This window comes from Girardinichthys multiradiatus, chromosome 11, assembly GCF_021462225.1.
Source record: "Girardinichthys multiradiatus isolate DD_20200921_A chromosome 11, DD_fGirMul_XY1, whole genome shotgun sequence".
NCBI classification, from domain to species: Eukaryota; Metazoa; Chordata; class Actinopteri; order Cyprinodontiformes; family Goodeidae; genus Girardinichthys; species Girardinichthys multiradiatus.
Window position 1 is genome coordinate 32,623,009 of NC_061804.1, and position 17,254 is coordinate 32,640,262.

The 17,254-nt window shown below is 37.8% G+C and overlaps 3 protein-coding genes across 6 annotated transcripts in view; 2 read left to right on the forward strand and 1 right to left on the reverse strand.

Annotated features, from left to right (window-relative positions):
* Nucleotides 1–1,779, reverse strand: part of LOC124876331 (oligophrenin-1-like) — a 47,498-nt gene extending 45,719 nt beyond the window's left edge. For all 3 annotated transcript variants that reach the window (XR_007040281.1, XR_007040280.1, XM_047378995.1), the window contains exon 1: nt 1,078–1,779. Coding sequence is in view for 1 of the 3 variants with exons in the window: in XM_047378995.1 (XP_047234951.1) it covers nt 1,078–1,231 (154 nt within the window). In the remaining 2 variants the exon portion in view is untranslated. The remainder of the gene's footprint in view (nt 1–1,077) is intronic.
* Nucleotides 1,780–4,526: 2,747 nt separating this feature from the next.
* gjb1a (gap junction protein beta 1a) lies at nt 4,527–8,548 on the forward strand. 2 transcript variants are annotated; one of them, XM_047378547.1, is made up of 2 exons: nt 4,527–4,672; nt 6,972–8,548. In XM_047378547.1, exon 2 carries the CDS (start codon nt 6,986–6,988, stop codon nt 7,706–7,708), a length of 723 nt encoding a protein of 240 aa, XP_047234503.1. In that variant the 5' UTR covers nt 4,527–4,672; nt 6,972–6,985; the 3' UTR covers nt 7,709–8,548. The 2 variants fall into 2 exon arrangements, with proteins under 2 accessions (XP_047234503.1, XP_047234502.1); XM_047378546.1 differs by lacking the exon at nt 4,527–4,672 and adding an exon at nt 5,097–5,224.
* Nucleotides 8,549–11,138: 2,590 nt separating this feature from the next.
* LOC124875891 (gap junction alpha-3 protein-like) lies at nt 11,139–17,052 on the forward strand. Its single transcript, XM_047378302.1, has 3 exons — nt 11,139–11,465; nt 11,738–11,809; nt 14,070–17,052. Exon 3 carries the CDS (start codon nt 14,115–14,117, stop codon nt 15,183–15,185), a length of 1,071 nt encoding a protein of 356 aa, XP_047234258.1. The 5' UTR covers nt 11,139–11,465; nt 11,738–11,809; nt 14,070–14,114; the 3' UTR covers nt 15,186–17,052.
* The last annotated feature ends 202 nt before the right edge of the window (nt 17,053–17,254 follow it).

Below are 17,254 nucleotides of genomic sequence, written 5' to 3' on the forward strand. Positions count from 1 at the left end.
CAATTGGCATGCTGGCCGCAGGAATGTCCACCAGATCTGCTGCCTGTGAATTGAATGTTCATTTCTGCACCATAAGGCGCCTCCAAAGGATCAACAACAAAAGTGTTGAGTTTATATTTTGGTTCTGCTTCAAACATCACAACAATCTTCTCCTTGACCTGTGTGTTGTGTTTCATGGTCTTCATCATGCTATTTGTTCACTAATGTTCTCTAAGAAAACAGCTGTATTTATGTTACAATCTATGTAAAGTGACGTCTGAAGCAATTGGTTGCGCTGGGGGGAAAAAAAGGAATTAAACATGTTTTAAATGTTTTTGTAAAAAAATAAATAAATAAATCGGCAGAGCTTTCCTCAAAATTAACAATGAGTTACTATTTTACACTAAACTCACATAAAAAAGTGAAACACATTAGTCTGTGAATGAATTATGTGCCTAATCTAATAATCTTTTACCTGCTTAATGTAGTATTTATTATAAAGGCAATAAAAAGAGCCTTCTGAGGAAAATGACTAAAGCATAACTTCCATATATCATAGCATTTGTAGCTGAAACCCAGTGTATAATCCAGATCTTGGATTAGTTGGTGCAGTTTTTCCCTTGTATAAGCACATGTGACCTCTGGTCAATGACTATTATCTGGACTGACAACACTGCCAAAGCAGCTACACTGACAGGATCTGTTGTCGAGGTGATAAGCTTGTCATTCAGGACTTCTTAGAGTGGCAGAACCTACAGTGGACATACAGTGTTCCCCTTCTGAGTGTCACACTGACCCAAATGTACACATCTACAGTAGCGTGTGCTGGTACTGGCTCTGGTCCACATATTTGAGCAGTGGGACTGATCCCACACTGCAACAAGCACGGAGAGTGGAAAACTTGCAGGACACGTTTTCAGCTTGGTCATCTTGTACATCTGCATCAGAAGCGAGTTGGGAGCAGCTCTGGCACCGCCCTGAATGCGCCTCTGACCCACATTAATTCTGCAGGCTCCCATAAAGGCCTAATGATGCAGCAGATTCTTTAGTTTTCTTCGGGAAAAGGTAGATTTGAAAGTAAAATACAAACATGCTCACCCTTGATTGCAGTAATAACACTGTTGCCATCTTTGATCAACTCTTTGAGGAATTTGCTCGTCCTGTCTAGCTCCAATTCGTAACACTTGAGGGTCTCCCTGAAGTCTGGACTGTCCTTGTAGCAGTCACTGAACTCTAGCGGAGGATGCCCCATCTTCTAGACGCGCTGCTTTCAGACAATAGAGGCGCTGGGGATTGTTTTGGAGCCACACTGCCTCCGCTCGCCTATAGCACACTGCTCAGTTCAGTACAGCCGAAGCGACTGTAAACTCTCTGCTCCTCAGAGTACAAACCATGGTGTCCGGGGGAGCCTGCGGCAGCCGCCGGAGAGCTGCGAAGCGAAGGTAACAGTAAACGTAGCCGGTTTAAAACCCTCTGGCCCCGCTACACCTTGATGGACGCGTTGTTTACGCTTCGGCTCAATTATATGCTGGTCCTCTTTGCCACTTTTTCCTCGTTGTAGTATCGTGATGAGGAGAGCGGCGTAATCTCCATTGGACGCGTTCCATTCTGAAATATTTCCAACTCTCACAAATCCGCTGTCGGCCCTTCGCCGCAGATTAAACAAGTTCTTACTGTTTGACGTCGAAAACCATCTCCTACAAACAACTTCCTGCGAATAGGGTGGTTGTTTTTTATTGTAACAGCGGATTTTAAACACATGAAATCATCCTATTGCACAGTAAGAAACGTCACATAAAACGCAATGGAACGAAACCAGTTGGCTGCGTTTTCCACACCCAGGAGGTTCTTAAAGGGGAAACTACGTCCATAATATAAACCACAGATTAGATAAATAGATAGATAGATAGATAGATAGATAGATAGATAGATAGATAGATAGATAGATAGATAGATAGATAGATAGATAGATAGATAGATAGATAGATAGATAGATAGATAGATAGATAGATAGATAGATAGATAGATAGATAGATAGATAGATAGAATTTTCTACACTAAGAGGGAATTTTTTTGGCTAACAAACATTCAAGACAAATTTAATGTAAAAGAATCAAGTCTCTATAGTAACCCTTTGTTTTATGGGTTTTGTACAAATCTTTACAGACAATGCCATGTTGGTGGAGGGAGCTGTACATATATTACAGAACCCTAATAGTAACAAGTTGAGGATTTCCAAGGAATGTCAAAGAGCTTATATTACAAACTGCATTTTAAATGAAAATATATTACATGTACTTTATTTTTTTATCCAAATAAATAGAGTTCAAACTTTACCTAACAGAAATATAAGAAGTCATACAGCATAAGAATTTAGCTTATGGCCAAAAAGTTTATCAAATGGTAATGCTATTTTATCACTACATTTCCCACAGCAACCATTTAGGTTTTCAATCTGCTTTCAATTTAGCTTGCAATATTTTTTCCCACACAGCCACAGTGGACCTCTGAACATACCATGGGAACAATACTCTAACTCTTAGCAGTGTGAGTTTAATGGGTGTGTTATCATTTTAAGCAGGATTCGGATTCAGAAAATAAGCATGCTTTGTTGTAAACTTAGCTCACACTTAGTTATTCTTCACAATACTCTACAAAAGAAATCAAGCACAACAGAAACATCAGAATGCAGCATACTCCATACTTAATGGCCCTTTGGTAAAGATGAGTAAAAAGCCTTTACAGTGATTATGCAGTTGCAAAATCACTGTAAAACTGCAGAAAAAGTTACCATTTTGTTTAAATAAATTTGTGCAATGGGGAAGCCTACCTTATTTTATAAAATCCAAGATCCCACACTTAACATTTCCTATAAAACAAATGTAACTGGAGCATTTATTGAAAACTTTTACTTACAGTGCACAGAACCTTTTAACTTCCTATCAATGACTATATGGTATGCCGGTGTATAGAAATGAAATAAGGAAACCTATTTCTCTTAGCCACTCTCCAAAATGGGAAAGACAAGAATAATGCTATTCAAGTAAGGTAACTGTATGTTTATCTTCATAAGTCAGAAAATTGCTTCAAGAAATGTTGCCCAGACAATCAGAGGAATAATTACTGAAAATTATGACAATCTAAGTTCATTTTTGCCACCATGCACAATTTGATAGGTGGATCACCAATCCCCATACCAATCATTTCCTATAGGGCTTCTGTCAGGTTATAAATTAACTGTGGAAGACATTGTGGAAATATAACAGTGATATAAGAAATGATGAGGATAACTGAGATGGTCAAGGATGCAGACACTAGGAATGTTACAGATCTATTACTACATATACATTTTAGACTAAAAACCTTATTTTATTTGAAAATATATATTTAAAATACCTGTCCAACTAGAAGACTAGAAGTTTTATGTCCCAATATACCTTGATGAAAGAATGTTCCACTGCAGGTCATTAACCTTGATAAATGTTCAACATTTCTTGATTTTTTATGGTTTAGCTGTTTATTCTTGACTTACTGTATGCTGTGGTAACTGTAGTAACTGTTTTTGAACTCCAGATGTCATCATCCAGGCTGAGCCAAATCAGGGACAATACTCAAACACACGTTTAGCTGAATTATTTCAAATCCAGGCACCTTAGAGAGGCTATATGACGAATTGATAATGTTATCTAATGACTTTGCAAGGCATTATCTGAGTCTGGTAACCCTCAGGCACTGTTTTTACTGTTTTTTGTACGCTCTGGTAACGGCCAGATATTATCATTGTTCTATTTGTGAGCCCATCAACTGTGACTCCTAGTCTCCTATGAGTGAAAGCTCCTTCCAAAATCAAATTATTTACATACCCATCATTGCTCTGCATTTGTACCAAAATTGATGGAAATCAGTGTGCTTTGCCCTAAAGCATGTAAGGTTTTGACTGGAGTTGCTTTTAAATTTTAGCTCAAAGTGGTTCATGTTTTTGCCTGTGTAACTGGTTTATACAACATAGACAAAAATGATTTTACCAAGCTGAACTCTATTTTTGTATTTGGGAGAAATTTGTGGTAACAATGCCCTACAATGTTTTTGTGAAGTAGTTGACAACATGTTCAAATCTATTTATTTGTTAGTTTAAAGAGTGTTTTACAGCAATAATAATTTAACAGGGACATTGACCTTCGGCTCTGTCAGTATTGGCCACCTTTATCCACATGTTGTAGCAGAGGTTAACTATTTAGTGGGCAGCAACAATGTGGATGTGAAGATTAATAAAACAATAGCGAGCCACTCTCTTCTTATCTTCAAGTCTTTTGACTCAGTGCTACTTTTGACCTTTCATGTTTTGCTCCATATTGCGTCAAAAACATCCTCCACGTACTCTCCCCAACACAGCACAATGAGGACAAGAGGACAGACAGTGGTCCCCCACTCAGATTCTTGAGCAGAAATTAAAGCATTTGATCTGGACTCTGAGGCCGTTTGTTTTGTCCTCCTAAATGGAGCCATTGTATGCAAATTCCTTGAACAGAAGCATATGACCTCCTCAGTGCAGGGCAGTGGCTAGTGTGATCAAAATCATTAGCAATGCAAAGTCATGGTGCTCTGATACTCTTGTTCACGGTCACAGCTTAAAAAAAGAAATCTGCTTACACAAATGTTTCTGGATGAACTTGTTTCAAAACCACAGCTGACGGTAAGCTCAACTCATTTCTCATGTGGTTCACAGATGCCTGTCAAATTCTTAGAAAGGTATTTTCAGCGTTCAACTGGTTTATCATGTTCTTTCTGTCACGTCACATGGAACATAATAGAAATTGAGGGCTGTTGTATGAGTACTTGTCTCTTTTTAAATATGTTTTTATGATATATGGAAAAACATCAATCAAAACTTGAATAACAAATAAATAATTTTTTGCTAAATGTTTTGGTTTATTAATTAATAGTTTATATGAAATTGTTACCAACCATTTAAGTGAACTTAAAGGTTCAGTTGTTGTAATGTAAGGCACCCTGTTACACCAGACACAGGTGCTCATTCTGCAGGAGCCATCATGACGTCTGGTTAACATGTGTCACATGACACACTATGCCAGGCCTCTGGGTTGCTCTTAAATGAATGAACAGCTTCACAGTGGGGGCAGAGAGGTTTCCTTCCTCCTCTGGATCCACATCCATGCCAAACCAGCAGGTCAACTTTTGTTCTCCATACTGCTTTCTATGCCTCTGACACCCCCAGCGGAGCCTGGTAACAACTCTGACATTTACAACTGGACTGGGAATGCTTTTCTGATGAATGAAAGATGAATTCTTGACTTAGAAAAGTTTAAATTTAAGAATTTTTTGGAGAAAAAAATGTAAAACTTGGTGCTCAATTTAAGTTAATTCTGCATGTAATCAAGAAAAAAAGCTAATAAAAAACACAACAACAACATAAACTTCATTTAGATATGTTAGATTTGTATATGGTTTGAAAAGATTTTACATAAGTTTACTAATACAGTCTTCTCTACAGCTCCTTTTAAATGCCTGATTTGAAAATATAAAATCCTTAATATTTATTTTGTTATTTTATTAAATAATGCTCTTAAATAAACAGTCAGTAGATGTATTTTAGATTATTAGTTATAGAATATAGCCTTTCTGTTATGATTTGGGGTTGTTTGGTTTCTGGTTTCTGGTTTTTCCTTATGTTTTTCACTGCTCAAGTTTTGAATCATGCTTCTGTTAATTATTTTCCTGTTTATGCTTTTGTTTCATTGTTTTTCTAGTTATATTTCTATTAGTTTGTTTCCTTGGATTTGCGTTCTGTTCAAGCCATGTTTTGCTCTTGTCACGTTGTGTTCTCTGTTAATCAACTTTATTCGGTTCACCTCCACCTAGTTAATCTGTCTTGCTCCACCTGGTTTACACTCCATATATACACACTTGTTCTGTCATTCATTGCGGAAACATTTTTCTCATGCTCATGTCTAGCTCTCAAACCAAGTCTTGTCTTTTTGATCATGCCATGCCTGTCTTGCCTGCCCGTTTGTTTTGTTCCTGCCTCCTGCTGAGTGTGAGTTTTCGTAATTAAACCTTTTTTTTTTACTTACCATCACGCTGCCTGCTCGTCTGCATTCTGGGGTCCAATATCAAGTAAACCGTGACACTTTCTGATATGAATCAAGCTAATATTTTCTGCCCTTTCATTGCAATTGAGAAATGTTGGAATGAACATATATTGTGTGCTGAAACATTTGGTACTAAGAGGCCACCTTCCAACAGCAAAACTTTCAAAATAAAAATTAAATATAGCAATCAATTTTAAGGTCCCCAAAACCTTTGTTCTCACCTGAATTTCTGCTGGTGGAAAATTTTTATTCTATAAGCACTTTTGTCTCATTAAATGTCTTGAAAATTACTTAAATTAAAAAACAATCTATTGTTCTTTATATTTTATTTGCAATTAAATCTTCAACAAATAATTTATTTCTCCGAGATGTGTGTATTCTCTTTTTCTCTCATCTATTGGTCTTCCTTGTTTTTATCAATTTAAGGTAAGTGTGTCTTAAATTTTACTGAATAAATGGCCTCATTTATTTGCTTTCATTTCTATGATCTTTTTATCTTTCCAGTGTGTCCCCATTCTAGTCTGTTATGGTTAAAATATAATTTCTGTAGTTTCCATCTACAACTATGTGGTGACTTGAAGTCCCTGTGGGTGTGTTTTATGTATATTGTTTCATCAAATGTTGGAGAGGGCTACTTTGTTTGTAACCTTGTATTTTCCTTGGTTTCTGTACAGTGTTTTGTGCTTCTATTAATTGATTGATTGATATGTAAAATTATTCATATATCATAGATATGTTAAAAATAAGTACCTGCTACTTAATGCCTAATATATGTTTTAAATATATTTTGTATACATTATTAAGATTTCTTTTTTCTTTTAAAAAATCATCCAGCAGATGTTTTTCAGTTGTTGATCCTTTTCTATATGTGTTTTGTTGCAGACCCGGAACCAAAAATGAACTGGGCATCCTTTTATGCCGTCATTAGCGGCGTTAATAGACACTCTACTGGCATTGGCCGCATCTGGCTCTCTGTCCTGTTCATCTTCCGTATCCTGGTCCTAGTGGTTGCAGCTGAGACTGTGTGGGGGGATGAGAAATCTGGCTTCACTTGCAACACCCAGCAGCCGGGCTGCAACAGTGTCTGCTATGACCACTTCTTTCCCATCTCTCACATCCGCTTATGGGCCCTACAGCTCATCCTTGTCTCCACCCCAGCCCTGCTGGTGGCCATGCATGTGGCCCACCGCCGACATGTTGACAAAAGGCTCTACAAACTGTCAGGGAGGACCAATCCCAAAGACCTGGAGCAGATCAAGAGCCAGAAGATGAAAATCACAGGGGCTCTATGGTGGACTTATGTCATCAGCCTGTCGTTCCGTATTGTCTTTGAGGTCATTTTTATGTTTCTATTTTACATGATTTATCCTGGTTACAAGATGATCCGGCTGGTGAAGTGTGACTCGTACCCCTGCCCCAACACAGTAGACTGTTTTGTATCGAGGCCAACAGAGAAAACGGTCTTTACCGTCTTCATGCTGGCCGTGTCTGGGGTTTGTATTCTGCTCAACATTGCAGAGGTGGCGTTCCTAGTGGGGAAAGCCTGCGGTAAACACCTGCACAGTGCTGGAGAATCAACTATGGGAGCTTGGATCCAACATAAACTTCGCTCATACTAACTAATACACAGATTTCATCCTATAACACAGGAGCATCACATGAGAGGCATAGGAGAGATTGTATTTGTGAGGCCCACAAAATATATTGCTTTCAATAATGTAAACCAGATGAGAATTAAATAAATTGTTTATGAAAAGCATTTGGTTTTAGTCAGTAGGAAAAATGTTAGACAATATATCTTGTGCCATCTAGATTATATTCTGTCACATTTTATAAACAAAATAAATGTTGCATTGGAAGAATTATACATAGTGATACGGTATCATGGTTACTTTCATTATTAACAATACCTAATATTATTTATTTACATTATTTATTTATATGTTAAATTTAGTAGACAAAAATCTGATTATGACTTTAACCTAACAAACTTTAAGATTTAAGCCTGTTGTAGACAAAAAGTTCTTCTAATATGTCATAAACATGTTTCATAAATATGGACTATAACCATATTTGCATTGAAGTGACTCTTTCCCTTTGGATGTTGTGTACCCCTCTGTATAAAGAAGAAAAAGCTAATAATCAAAAGAAATACACATGAATAGCCAACTTGCTCTGATGTTTATAGCTGACTGCTAAACCCGGCCTTTAAACGTATTGATTTTTATTTTAGCGGGGTTCCTTTTGCCCATGCACAACAGAATAAATTATAACAAAGTGTTTAATTGTGTAAATGAGCTGTAATTAGTGTTGTTTTTACATTTTCTTTTTTAACAACCACAAAAATATATTTATTTTAGTGGGATTTTGTCTGATAGACCAAGCAGTACATAACTCTGATGTAGAAAGTAAATAGGTAGTTTTCACATTTTTTCCAAATAAAAAAAATCTGACAAGTCTTTTTGGGTCTCTACCAATTTTTCAACATTTTGATGATGAAATTTATGCTCGTTCCTCTTTGGAAAATAACTCAAACATTACTTCTGAGCCTTAGACTTCAAATTTAATTATGGTGTGGACTTTGACTTTCTAACACTTAAATATACTTTGATCTAAGCTTCGTCTGTATGTTTTGGCTTGTACCGCTGGATGGTGAACCTATGCCTCAGTCTCAACTGTTTAATACATTTTCTTTCAGGACCGCCCTGTAATTAGTTCCATCCACATCCCCTTCGACTCTGACTAGGTTCCCTTTCCCCACTCACACAAAAGTATCCCTAAAGCATGATACTACAGATTTTGCTTAATTTTAATGTCACACAAGGTATTTGCATGCTGGCTAAAATGTTGGTTTTGGTCTCGTTCAATCCAAGCACCTTCTTCCACATGTTGGATGTGTCTCGGCTTATAGCAAACTTTAAATGAGACATCTTCTGACTTTCCTTCAATGATATTGTCTTCTTGCTACTCTACCATAAAGGGCAGATATGTGAAGTGCATGACTAATATTTATTCTCTTGATAGATCTTGCCTGCTGTGTTCCTAAAGCTGCTCTCTAATGTTCTCTAACAAATCTCGGAGACACTTACAGAACAGAATGATTTATACTGAGTTTAAATTACACAAAGATGGACTCTGTTCACTAATTGGGTGACTGACTTCTAAAATTGCACAGAATTTTATGTAGGGCTATTAGAATAAAATGGCTAAATACAAATGCATACCACACTTTTCAGGTTTTTATTTGTGAAACATATTGAATCCCATGCATCATATTGCTTCCACTTGGGCTATAACAGTGGTGCCCAAATCCAGTCCTCGAGAGGTGCAATCCTGCAACTTTATGATGCATCTCTGCTCCAACACACCTGAATCAAAAGCCAGAATTCCCTCATCACCATGTCATTCAGATTTGCAGTGGCCTGGTAACGAGCCATTCATTCTGGGGGTGTTAGAGAAGGGATGCATCTAAACTTGCAGAATAGTAAGTAGCTAGTCGGGCAGCCCTGGTCTATGACATAGAATCTCAATAAAATACATTGGACAAAAGTTCAAGGGCCTAAATACATTTACAACCCACTGTTCATAGATCATAGATTGATGCAGCTCTCATGGCTTTTGAATATTTTAAAGTTATATAAGTAAAATGATTCTATGTATTTTTCTCTGAATGAATATGTAAAACCAAAAGCAACGAGAAGGAAGCAGTCTTCTCTAAGGTAAAACTGAACTCCAGTCACTGTGGTCCTGCTCTGGGCTCCTCTCAGCTGCCACAAGTTTGATACTAAGACAATGAAAACATGAACTAAACTTTAACACACATTTAGCAACACCTTTACCATGTTTAGAAAAATCTTATGTTGCCACCTGTGAACAACCATCTCAGCCTGCTGCCGTCCTCATAATTAGCTGAGTGCAGGGTGCTGAGGTTATCAATAGCCACTCCATGTAAGGGGGTCAGTGTGTGTCACAATGAGTGACCCCAAGGACAGCTGAGACTGCTGAGGAAAGGTGATGCTTATCTTTTTATGGAACATGCCAAAACCTCACCATCTATTAGGTCCATAATAATAAGAGATACCCAAGGAGGAAAATTCCAGGAAACTTATGCGAAACTGTCCTTTTAAATGTAGAACACCTGAAAGAAAGTGAAAAATAAATCTTTGCATTTGCATTAAAAACTCAAATGTTGTGAATTGTTAAATTGGCTGGAGAGTTAACAATCCAAAGATCAGGCTTTGGCAACAAAGCAAAGTCAAATTATATATACTGCCTAGCAAAAGCTTTCATAATCCTTAAACATTTTTACCTTTGTTCATGTAACAACTAGAAACTTCAATTCATTTTATGTGGAGTTATTTAATAAACCAACACAAGGTAGTGCAAAGTTGTAAAGTGGAAGTAAAATTCTGCATTTATTTAGTAATCCTGATCGCACAACTCTGCCACCACCATGTTTCAATGTGGTAATGGTGTGCTCAGGCTGAGATTTCCTTTGCACAGGGTTGTTCAACTTTGATTTTGGTCTAATCTAAAGAAAGCACCTAGTTTCAATTTTAATGCGTTGTTTTCTGTTTTGTTTTTTTAAACCCAACCCTGTTATAATCTTCTCTACAACTTCGTCCCTGACCTGTCTAGTGTGTTCCTTGGTTTTCATGATGCTGTTTGTTCACTCATGCAGATGAACTCTTTCTGCTAATAAGGTGACTTCTAAAGCCAGTTGGTTGCACTATATTTCATTTAAAAAGTATCAGAATAAAAGAGGCTGAACACAAATACATGCCACACTTTCCAGAATATTTCAAACAATTGTGCACTACTTCATGTTAGTCTATCACATAAGAGCCTCATAAAACACACTGATGTTACCATGTAAAATGTGAAAAGGTGTTAAAATTGTAAAACAAGTCATGTCCAAGAGTGCCTTGTGACATTCCTCAATGCATTCAAAAGTATATTCATTTTTTAAATTCCCAGATTAAAATCCATTGATAAGTGCTTGAGTCTGAAGCTCTTCCACAAAGTCATGGGGTCATATCACCAGAACAGTAGCATTGCAGCCACTCCCTGCACCGTGAATTATATTTAGAGCTCACCGACAAGTCTGCATCCTCACTGGACTCTTGAGAAGAAGGTTTTGAGAATTTTCTACAAACTGGAAAGATTTCATCTTTCAGGTTTAGCTGTGGTGCCTTTTTAAAGGAAGATTTTGGTAAAGTGACAATAAGAGGGAGAATACCAAGCAATTACACACACTGCCTAGTGAAAACTATCCGGGAGAAGATTATTTTGGAGCTTTGGTTTCCTCTAACATGGCCACTCTGTGAGGTGAAGAGTCTCAGTCACTTGAAGACTGAGGGAAATGAACATTATCAGGTAGGTCTTTCTTCAAGCAGACAGATACCCGGGATGGAAACATATACTTTATACGAGATATGTAGGATACCAGAAAACACAAACTTTTCAATGACTAGGGTGAGCGTAGCCCAGTTTAAATGGTGTGGCTGAGTATTTGTGAAAACTGTTTCTGCAGTTTTGCCACACATTCAGTATTTTAAACAGATACTCAAATCTCCATGTGTTTCCTGATATGTCTACTTTTAAATGCAAGTGCAACTATTTTTAACATAGTTTACTTGGCTTCACAGAGCATGGTGTCATAAGATCTGCGGCGAGGCCAGCACTCTCACCGAGACTGCTTCAGGGCTTTCACTCACACAGTAAGCTTGTCCAGGACGTTCCTTCCAGCAGGCATTAAGGGATACCACGTCAAGGAAAACAAATGTTAACTTCATGACAGATCAGTATCTTAATTGGTATATGTGTGTATGGGTTTTTCGAGTGTGTTACAGCCTTCAGTTTGAAGTTTCAGGAATTTGCAAATAAATGTTGCCTTTTTACTAATAAACAGGTCATGTTCTGTGTTGAAAATATCAACTATAACAAATCTGATTACTATTAAACGACTTTAATCAACGTTTCAGATATGCTTTCTTACTGTTACTTAGAAAAAAGCAGAAGTAATCATAAAAGCAGAAGTTCAAGTGACAGTTTACAATGTTTTAACAGCAAAGTGTAAAGGATAGATAAATATATAATAGGATAAGCTAATAAGGTTCAATGACCCACAGCAGACTCACATTCACAGTTAAAGTGTTTTTCAACTATGAGGTCAACATTTTTGCCAAGAACATTTTTTCTGGAACACTGTGAACTGCGTAGGTCATTTCTTGTGTGCGTTTGCACTGTGGGGTTCGAACCCAGGGCCACTTACAGAGATTACATTTCCTGACGCTTAGCGATCTGGAGTGCAGATCTAAACACCTCAACAGCAGAGCTGGATGTGAAAAGCCACAACAGATGATTTCCCACACCTTACAGAATAATGTGAGAAATTTAATTAGCTTAACTCATTTCCCATCTCAAAGTTCCATCTAAGAAATAGCACCTCCCTGCAAGGGACAATTTCTGGCGTAGATTGCCTACTGCCTTTTTTTATTTTACAGTGGTACATGCAGTGAAAAGACTGGGGGAAAGAAACACTAACCTAGGAAGCTACCCTGGTTCCTATAAAAGCTTCCTGTACTGAAAATGGACCTTTAAAGAGGTTCCAGGTTTAAACCCTTTATCCTTAACACAAACAGCAATTTCTAAGTTTTCTTAAGCAGGCTTGAGGTGAGAGGCTACTGCTCAAGTGCCGGTTCCTCTACCTCAATGCCACTGATGGAGATAGTTGTGTGTAACATTGTCCCCATATCCTTGTAAAATAGCTATTAGTTCCTTGACTCAGCTCATTGCCATTTTTCTATTTCAGGAACCTTTTCCAGGAACCAGGTTAGTTTTCTGCAGCTATTCCTAAGACCTCTCACCCTTCCCTCATCTTCCTGTTTCCACTGTGTGTGCCAGGGTAAAAACTAAAAACTAATACAGCTGTCATGGTAGGGTGGTAATGCTTGTGGAATTACCCCAAACCTTGGGGGTTTGTGAAGGCAGGTGTGCTATGCATTTTGGAATTATTGAATTTTTCCAGCATTATGTTTAAGTTATTTCAATCCTCTTTAGTTAATATTTTCATCCCCAGATACATGCAAATAAACACAGTCATGACACAAATCGTGGGTGTCAGCTGAGCAACAAATAGGGCATCATCAGGTCTATTGACGTTTCTGTAACATCTTAGATAGATTCAGTCGTTTGAGATACATTATTTTTCAGGCATCGACATTGTTAAGAATCGTCTGAATTGCATTTATGTGAAGTTATTTTAGCTAAAATCTCTTTATACGCTTATTTCTGTAGCTTTACAAATGCAATAGGGAAAAAAATTGAAATAAATGAGGTTGGACTATAAAAAGCTCAGTGTCACTGTACGGTCACTAAAGATTTAGTCTACAAAATAGCTATCGGCTTGCTTACACACGTTTTTATTTGTTTATGCCCACTGGGCAGCATAATTATTATTTAAAGAGTGATTAAAACAAAATTCTGTTTTAGTATGTGCACCATTGGATAGTATTCATTCACGTTCATCTTTTCCACATTCTTCACGAATCCCTCACTCACACAGTGTCCTGATATCTACTCATCAATATAACTGGGACTTGTGAGAGCTATACTAATGTAGATACAAGTGTTACAGGCTGGCTTGGAGGGTTAATCGAAAAACATTGTCCACAATGGGTCTTAAATGCATTTATACCTATAGTTAGCACTGACCGAACACAATCGGATGTGAATGGGGTCTAAAATTGAGATTGGTTGTCCACAGGTTTAGTCACATTAAAAAGAAAAATACATCCAATTTATATTGCTCCCCCTTAGTAAAATTATGGTTTATAGAGATGTGGCTAGCCAAAATCACTCACAGTGGGCTAAATCATTGAAAATGAATTTAAAAAATTTTTTAACTCAGAAGCTACGTACCTTTTACTGAACAATAGTTTTTAGCAAGTGTAAATAAATTTTCCTAATTTCTTGCAGGTTTGTCTCCTGGTTTTATTGATCCGTGATCGATTCGTGATCCTCATGGCGGATTGGAACTTGTTGGGGAAGCTGCTGGAGAGTGCCCAGGAACACTCCACTGTGGTGGGCAAGGTGTGGCTCACCGTGCTGTTCATCTTCCGCATCCTGGTGCTGGGAACGGCGGCGGAGAAAGTGTGGGGCGACGAGCAGTCCGGCTTCACGTGCGACACCAAGCAGCCCGGTTGCCAGAACGTCTGCTACGACAAGACCTTCCCCATTTCTCACATTCGCTTCTGGGTGATGCAGATCATCTTTGTCTCCACGCCCACGCTCATTTATCTGGGCCACATCCTCCACCTGGTCCGCATGGAGGAAAAAGAGAAGCAGAAACTAAAGGACCTCGCCATTAAAAATGAAAAAGAGCAGCTGTTAATTAGCAATAAGTCCAAAAAGGCCTCAGTTAAAGACAACCAGGGCCATGTGCGTCTGCAAGGTGCTCTGCTGCGAACATATGTCTTCAACATCATTTTTAAGACCCTGTTTGAGGTGGCGTTTATCGTGGCTCAGTACTTCCTGTACGGCTTTGAGCTGAAGCCCATGTACACCTGCGACCGCTGGCCTTGCCCCAACATGGTGAACTGCTACATCTCTCGACCTACAGAGAAGACGGTCTTTATCCTTTTCATGCTGGCAGTAGCTTCTGTGTCTCTGCTGCTGAATTTGGTGGAAATGTACCATTTAGGTTTCAAAAAATGCCACCAGGGTCTTCGCTACAAACGATCAAAGATGGAAAAGGAAGCCCCCAAGGCCCTAAATGAGGGGATCATACCTTTCGCCCCGAACTACACCTATTTTACAGATCATTCTGCAGTTCCTGAACCTTTTCCCGCAGACTCAAAGTACAGCATGGCAGGGCCAAACTCCGCTTACAGCCCCTACAACAGCAAAGCCGTTTACAAGCAGAACAGAGACAACATGGCTGTAGAGAGAAAAGGTAGATCAGAGGGAGATGATTTAGAGAAGACGAAAGCATCCAGTCCTGTTACTGAGACTCCTGTTGAAAATCAGCGTAGAAACAGTCAGTCCAGCAAGCACAGCAACAACAAGGGCAGGTTGGATGACCTGAAGATCTAAGATTGTCAGGTTTCTATCCAAGGCTCAGGGACTACGGAAAAAAGCCACCACAACACGTGAAAATGCATTCATCTTAGACATTTGGTAGTTTCAAAGAGGTTAGACTGTATCGATCATGATGGTAAAATTAAGAAACAGAAGTACTGGGAGAGGTTTTAAAGGTTTGGGAGTTTACAGTCGTTATCAAAAAGCTTAGATAAAAGTAGAGTTAGATATGACAGGTTTTGTTCCATAACAAAATTAGAAATACATTTTAAAGCCCAGAGACTTTTAGTTTAAAGAAGTCAGAAAACCGAAGTGGATTCACAACGTTTATAATCCATGTCTTAGTACCACTTAGTGAGATCTCAATTTGTAGGATCACTTTTTATTATTAGTATTTCCAGCTTTGATTAATGAAATGTGGCCAATAAAATTCGTAATTGTGAAAATTGCGAAATACAAAAAGTCAATAGAGTATTATGTTTTTTTTGTTACTTACATTGACTTATTTATAACTTTAGACTTTGATTAAATGGATTAGAAGTACACAGTTACCCATGTTTTCATAGAATGTTGTTTCCAATAAGAGTGTGTTTACTGTGGGGCTTAAAAATGTTTCTGATTTCTTAAAAACGTTCTTGATCATAGAGCAAATGACAGATGTATCGTGGAGCTGCTTACATGCAACCTTTCCCAGCTCATCTCCTGCTGCAGGTCGGTGGATATTTGTGGGATGCAAATCCAACATGCAGAATCAAAGCCTCCCAGGAAGCTGATGTTCTTAAGAGTTTCCTTTAAGATGTGTCTTTGTTCAGAACTGTGTTATTTAACAACTGTATCTTTGAGCAATTCTCAGATGCATTGAGAAGCCGTATATTGTTTCTTAAGACAGTTTCATTTGGACTGTGCTGGCATGATGAATGTATAAATTGTTATTGTTGGAGATTTGCCTGATATGTTTACATTACTTACAGGCTTTAGTGTAAAAACAAGACTGAGTGCTTTCACTGCAAGCTTCTTGCTGCCACATAATACAATAATTGCATTGTGACATTTTTTAGAAATCATTTATAGCTTTATTAGCTTAAAGAAAAAAAATCCAGCTCCAACAGTCAGTCGGGCTGCTCTGATTAATGATCTAATTTCACTAAACTGGAAGAGTGTTGATCGGCACCTCATCCTTTGTTTGGTTGTGCCAAAAATGCTTCTGACATAGCACCAATGAATTTTACTGTGGTTTAGACATTTTGTTTTCTTTTAACTCAAAATCTTGTTAAAAGAAAGTCTTTTTCAGAAAATGCATGCAGACTTGTCTTACATTTCAACATTGCATACCTCTGAATCAGCCATTCATATTTTTTGATGGCATCTATATTGTATTTGCTCTAGAGTGGGATAATTATGTTTATGATACTTTAAAAGCTAAATAGCTACCAAAAGATTTAAATTTGTTTTCTTTAATTCATCAGAAAAGTGTAAAGTCTACGTTTTGATTGTTTTATAACTTTTGGTATAAAAAAAACAACAAAAAAACAAAAACACAGCACTCTTAAAACTATAAATGTAGTTTCTTAACCTCCCAAGGTAGGAATTTGTGACAGTTGTTAAAAGGAGCCAATGAAGCAAAGTCTGGTGATAATGTTGTAATATTACAGTTCCAGTCTGAAGTTTACATGGCAAGGAATCATTGGCATTATTGGCATGGAAGTCATCAGTTGTAGGCTTTTCATTATGCATGTGTACTGTTCTTTTTTCCAAGCCTGAACAGTGATGGAACAAAATTTTAAAACAAAGACTGATTGCATCAAAATCACTTTCATGTGTTATATCATGCAATAAAATGCTTAAGTAATTTAATATTTAATTAAATACATTTTGGTCTGTTTAGCATTGTCCTATAAACAACAGCCCAATATGTTGGTGGTATTAGCACAATAGATGAAGGAGTGATTCGAGCACTGGCATTCTTAAAACAGCAAACTTTGCACATATGAATTACATTCACCACAACTTCTCCTTAAAATAGAGAAGAGGGTAGCTTCTGCTTCTGCACGCAGGAAGGCATGCGATGCTGGCGGTTCCTACAC